The sequence below is a fragment of the Myotis myotis genome, unplaced genomic scaffold (genome assembly GCF_014108235.1).
Source record: "Myotis myotis isolate mMyoMyo1 unplaced genomic scaffold, mMyoMyo1.p scaffold_m19_p_2, whole genome shotgun sequence".
NCBI lineage: Eukaryota > Metazoa > Chordata > Mammalia > Chiroptera > Vespertilionidae > Myotis > Myotis myotis.
The window spans coordinates 82,568,488-82,574,487 of NW_023416324.1; the positions used below are offsets into that span (position 1 = coordinate 82,568,488).

General features: G+C 44.0%; 1 protein-coding gene across 1 annotated transcript; it reads right to left on the reverse strand.

The window, feature by feature from the left end:
• Nucleotide 1: 1 nt before the first annotated feature.
• NOL7 (nucleolar protein 7) lies at nucleotides 2–4,087 on the reverse strand. The gene is made up of 8 exons (XM_036349936.1): nucleotides 3,746–4,087; nucleotides 3,601–3,661; nucleotides 2,918–2,976; nucleotides 1,647–1,678; nucleotides 1,349–1,427; nucleotides 878–999; nucleotides 724–801; nucleotides 2–184 (listed from the first exon to the last, which is right to left on the reverse strand). The coding sequence occupies exons 1-8, from the start codon at nucleotides 4,006–4,008 to the stop codon at nucleotides 108–110; spliced, it is 771 nt and encodes a 256-aa protein (XP_036205829.1). The 5' UTR covers nucleotides 4,009–4,087; the 3' UTR covers nucleotides 2–107.
• Nucleotides 4,088–6,000: the final 1,913 nt, after the last annotated feature.

The following is a 6,000-nucleotide window of genomic DNA, read 5'->3' on the forward strand; positions in this document are numbered from 1 at the left end:
AATCCTTTAAAATGATTTATTAGATTTTTAAAGACAAATTAATCTTCTAAACTAAATAACTGTAAGTTCCGTACATACAAAGTTGTCATTCTTCATTTAGCTTTGATTTACTTCTTAGAAGTTTTCATCTTTCTGACCATCCACCGTCTTTTAAACCTCTTGGCATTTTGTTTTTTCTGGGTTCCTAGAATAGAACGTTTGTGCAGTAAGAATATTAGAGAGAAAATATTCCCCAAAAAGAATTAAAAACTTTTCAAGATCCTCTATATCAGCAGTTCTCAACCTGTGGGTCGTGACCCCTTTGGGGGTCGAACGACCCTTTGACAGGGGTCGCCTAAGACCACGGGAAAACACATATATAATTACATATTGTTTTTGTGATTAATCACTATGCTTTAATTATGTTCAATTTGTAACAATGAAATTGGGGGTCACCACAACATGAGGAACTGTATTAAAGGGTCACGGCATTAGGAAGGTTGAGAACCACTGCTCTATATGAATATAAATACTAAAATTAGGTCTATTAAATTAGGTTTTATGTCAGATATACATACATACTTATAGTGACCTATTTTCCAGAAGCAACTTAAAAAATATTAATATAGAAGCCATTATAAGAAAAAAAGGTAATTCATACTTGAGTATTTGCTATTTCCTTAAAAGGAATATTATTCAATATATAAAACTATCATAACCAAGAAAAATAAAGCTGGACCTTACCCCAACCATTATTCAAAAACTGGACTGCAGCCTTTTTCACTGGTAACCTCTTATTGTTAAGCGACAGGAACTTATTTACTACAAAAGAGAATTATTTATCATTTCTTTGTTTACTGCAATAAAAAGTGAGACAAACAGCCCATAAGGAAATTACCAGTAGTCCTGTTGGTTCCTGGACCATACAAAGAATTCTGTATGAAGGCTATGGCTGCTTGTTGCCTTGAATCTCTCAGATCTTGATCCTTTAGCCTTCGAGCCACGTAGCTTTTATTCTGGCTGGTAGTCAAAACAAAAAGTCAGAATGAATGAGGTTGATAACATGCTTCAAGTATTTTTCTTAGTTGTCTCAAAAGGTGAAAACAAAATGCAGATATGATAATAAATCAAAAATAAATTCCAGGGCTGTTTTATAAGAATTGGGCTAATACATTTTAGTAAGCAAAATATTTTATTTTTATTCACATTTTAGTAAGAGCAAATATTTTGTTTTTATATAAGTATCACAACTGGTTTTCCAGAGGATCCAATCTGAAACTGCTACTAATTAAAATGTTTTCCCACATAAGCCAACACTTTTCTCAAAAAGTTACCTTTATATCCTACATGAAAAAAAGACTCTTCTTACCCAATAGACTGTACTTTTTCTTTAACTTTCTTGGACTCACTTCCTTTTTCACATTCTTCATTTTTCTTCTGCAAATTATCTAAAAAATAAAGTTTTATTTCTAGTTAGCACTTACGTAAAAATAAATCAAGAACATTTCCTGGAGTTCATTGTTAAATATCTACTCACACCAACTTGTAAGAAATAAGGCAATAGGCCCAAACTAAACTTGGCCAGCCATTCCTATTCCCAATAACATTGGACTACAAATGCTTTTGACACTTACATGAGAAGTTACTTAATTTAGAATAGTTCATACCTTCTTTTAACTTTCCTGGTGATTTCTTTATGCTAAGGGAGAACACAAAAACACTGATTGGAATGGCAGACAGCCAAGATTACTCAACTCATTACAGTTAAATCTGATTTTACAAGTAAGATACCCCCTTTCATTACCACCACCCTCAGTTTTGACTCAGGATCTTTAATCAGTTTTAGAAAGCAAGTCACCCCCCAAATTCATGGCCACCAATTCCCAATCAACAAACTAGTATATACTGGATGGGAGTATCTTCTCAGAATTTAAAATTTGAAAGCATATCAACAGGCTTCAAAGAAGCAGATTGCTGTGGTTAATGGAGTTAAAGTGAAAGGTGAAATACCAAAGTGGAAAGTGGTAGGCCTCATTTTTATTTGGAGAAGTCACAAAGGAATAATTCAACAGTTCAAGCACAAGAGACAAGCAGGGAGATGGACTAGGCTCAAGGAATCTGGTCTGAAAAATGACAAAACAGTATGAGATGCCTATACCATGCACAGTAGAAAAGCTACAAGGAGGAAGTAATGGGGTGGGTGGAGTGAGAGAATGAGAGGTGACACGAGTTTGGTTTTAAAGGATAAAAGGGGAATCTGCCACCAAATACATTTGTTTTTATGTTCAATGTATTCAGGATCTGAATAACTGGAAAAGTTCTACAGGACATTTGAAAACCAAGTGAAAGATATAGGTCTAAGCATTAAGGGGAGAGGAGAGAAAAACAAATATTTACAAGTTTAAACTGAGTAAGGTTTGATTGACTTCATGGGATAGATGAGGAAGAGGATGACTATGACATTTGCTTCAAACACTGAGTGGGTGGCAACGCTGCTGAATGAAATGGGGAACGGGGAGGAAGGACAGGTTGGTGGCAGGTAAGGCAAGTATGGGACAAGTTGAGTTTTAGGAGGAGCCTGCAGGTAGATGTCTGCTACTCCACTGACTGATAAATTTCAAGGCGCCTGTTTTATTCACCATTTACCCTGCCTGGTACAATGACAGATACACAACAATTGTTGAATAAATACTCTGGGATCAGGAACTCAGAAGCTAGCATTGGCAGTGGGAATGAACAAAAAGAAATGGGGAAAGACTGCAAAGAGGTAAAATACTTCCATCTTTCCCACCAAATTAAAAAACGTGTGTAACTGAAGCCTTATTGTCTAATTTAGGCTTGATTATTTCTTTAATTATGTGGATTCAAATAAATGCTCCATATGTATCTCAAAGATGGGTGTATGTAAGCAAGTAATATAACAAGATCCATTACTTACTCTGTCTGTGAAGCTGCAGTTAACTTCTCTAGAACAGTGTCTGGAAGGAGTTTCCTTTTCTTAGATAAAGACAGTTTAAAAGGATTGCGTGAGGTACATGACAACATACCTGGGTTGCTTGTGACGTTACAGGCTTGGGGACTGCCTTCTATCCTAGGCAAATAAAGAGTGTCGGCTGCCCGCTGCCCCCACTACCTCTAAGCTGGGGGGAAGCTGCGGTCACGGAGCCCAGCGCCCGCTGGACACTGTTGGGAAGACCCGGTGAAGACTGGACAGGGCGCCCGACCCTCCAGCCACTGTGCACCCGAGAGCAGTTAGGTCCCGTCCCCCTGGAGTCAGCTCTCCGCGGCCCATCTGCCAAACACCCGACAGCTGCGCAGTCACCGTCTGCACCGCCCTGAGGTCCAAAGCACCTCAGCCAAGGCCAACAGCAACCCAGCGACACAGATAAACTACCGCCGGCGAGCTGAATGCAGGGCCGTATGATTGCAAATTCACAGCTCCCCCCGCTCCCATTTTTAAGCGGTGGGCAGCAAAGAGTACGAGCATCTTCGTTTTCACCGATGTCTGAAGAAACAGGGCTTCCCCCCCACCTCCGTATCCTACCAGCTTTGCAACAAGCACGGGAGTTCCACCCCAAGCCGGTTCTTTTAAAAAAGGAGATGCCTCCCTGCAACTCGAACCTTTTGTTCAATGAACAGCTCCTCGCGTCGCTTCCTCTTCTCCTTCAGGAGTGTTTTATCCCTGAGAGAAAGGGAGACAAGTCAGTGCGCGGACAGACAGTGGGACGGGAGGGACGGTTCTCCGGCCCCGCCGTGCGCTCCCGACCTGCGCGCCGTCTCCCGGACTCGCCGCTCCTCTTCCCTCGCTTCCGCCTGGGCGCTGGCGAAAGTCAGCTCCTCTGGGGCCTCGTCGTCCCACTCGTCCCCGTCCCCGTCCCCGTCCTCCTCTAAGGGTTCGGCGGCCGCGCCGCTGCTGGGCTGCCCGAGCAACAGGCCGTGCTCCGCCTCCTGCGAGGCGGGCTGGCCCTCGTCCACCATCGCCGACGCCGACGCCGGAGCGCGGGACGCGCGTGGCCTGAGCTGCACCATGGCCCACGTCGCGCCGGACCGTCCGACCTCTGACCCGGAAGTAGCAGCCCGAAAGCCGAGCGTGACGCGAAGAGCAAGCGACACCAGTTTAGTCGCTCCCGGCACGTTCTGAAGCCCCACAGCGAGAGGAGGCGCATGCGCAGGCGGGGAAGGGCGTGGCCTAAGGAAAGCTGGGGGCGTTTCCTTCCGCTCGAGGCTGCCGGAGTCCCTCTTCGCTGCTGCCGGAGTCCCTCTTCGCTGCTGCCGGCGCACCCGTGGGAGCCTGTGGGCGCGGGGCTGTTTGCAGGCCGGCAGACGTCGTGCTGCCTTCCTGGCTGGGGTGCAGACAGCAGGTCTGGCTGAGTCCCCGCCTCCTGAAGGCGGGCTGGCGCGGGTCACGCCATCAGGTGCTCAGGAGCTGGATTCACTTAATCCAGTGGTTCTCAACCTTCCTAATGCCGCGACCCTTTAATACAGTTCCTCATGTTGTGGTGACCCCCAACCATAAAATTATTTTCGTTGCTACTTCATAACTATAATTTTGCTACTGTTATGAATCGTAGTGTAAATATCTGATATGCAGGATGTATTTTCATTGTTACAAATTGAACATAATTAAAGCATAGTGATTAATCACAAAAACAATATGTAATTATATGTTTTCCGATGGTCTTAGGCGACCCCTGTGAAAGGGTCGTTGGACCCCCCAAAGGGGTCGCAACCCACAGGTTGAGAACCGCTGACAGTGTTTATAGATCTGACTCCCATCACTCCGAGCTCCCGGAGAAGTGGCGTCTCAAAGGGAAGGAATGCGCTATAGCTGCAGGACCTGCTGTCACCGAGAAGTTGACAGACACGGATTAAATCAATTCCCGGCACCAAATGTGTGCTGGGCGACTTTGGCCCCGTTTATCAGGCTACCCCGACCACCAGCTCCTCCACCAGTCTGTCCATGCTCTGTTCTGTGTCCATCACTGACAACTTCCCAAACAGTGTGTTACCTGACTCTGCCCCCCAGCCCCCACTTAAATGTAAGCTCTGTGAGAGAGTAGGGAGCCCACCTGATTCCCTGGTGCAACCCCAGGACCTTGAACAATGGCGGGCCCATCCCAAATCCTGAATCCAGTGAAAGAATGCCACCCTGCACTCAGTGAATGCAACCCTAGTACTATTTCTGTGTCCTAAGTATATGCCATTTTTTGGAATATACATGGCTTTTCCTGAACTGTGTTTATCTTCTCCCACCCATTATACAATACTAAGTGAGTCATCTATCATTCTCCCATCAAACCAAGGTTTCACACTTGCCGTGCATTTGTACATGCTGTTCCCTTTATGATACACACTCCCCCACGTGGAACTATTTATACCTGAACACAGGCCAGGGCTGACATCCTTTAAAGGTCTTTCAAAGACCTTAACATCTACCCATCCCCACTCTGCCCATCTTTAACTACATTTTCCTCTGAATCTTGAACAAATTTCTATTGCTGCAGTTTCTACATTGTATAATAGTTTCACGACAGTTGTCCCAACATTCTGTCAAGTCCTTGAGGGCAAGGCCCACGTCTTACTAATTATATTTCTAATGCCTATTATGTGGAAGACATTCAATAATACTAAATTGAATTGAATAATTTCTACCTCACTTTTTTTTTCAATTCTCCTTTCATTTTCTCTAATAAAACCAAAACGTGAACACAAATGATAAAACACACACACAAAGCTGCTGGTACCAAAGGCCCAATTTGAGAGGAGTTGCAAAGAACTGTACTGAAATATTTGGGCCTTGGGCAGATAGAGATTAAAAATATAATCAGATTGAGACAGCATACTGATTTCCATCATTGCTAACACTAGGAAAATGTTTAAAGTAACGGAGAAGCCCAACAACAAACCTATTAAAAGAGAACAATGGTATTTTATGTGCAAAAACTACATTGTAAGTATCACAAGTCCCTTCAATATATATGCCTTGAGCCACTCGTGTGAAGTGAACCCTAAAGGCTGGCC

Coding starts and splice junctions, on each gene's coding strand:
- NOL7 (XM_036349936.1), bottom strand. CDS start 4,008: ATGGTGCAGCTCAGGCCACGCGCGTCCCGCGCTCCGGCGTCGGCGTCG. Junction 1,679..2,917: donor ACTGCAGCTTCACAGACAGA/GTAAGTAATGGA, acceptor GTTCTCCCTTAG/CATAAAGAAATCACCAGGAA. Junction 1,428..1,646: donor ACCAGGAAAGTTAAAAGAAG/GTATGAACTATT, acceptor TTTATTTTTTAG/ATAATTTGCAGAAGAAAAAT.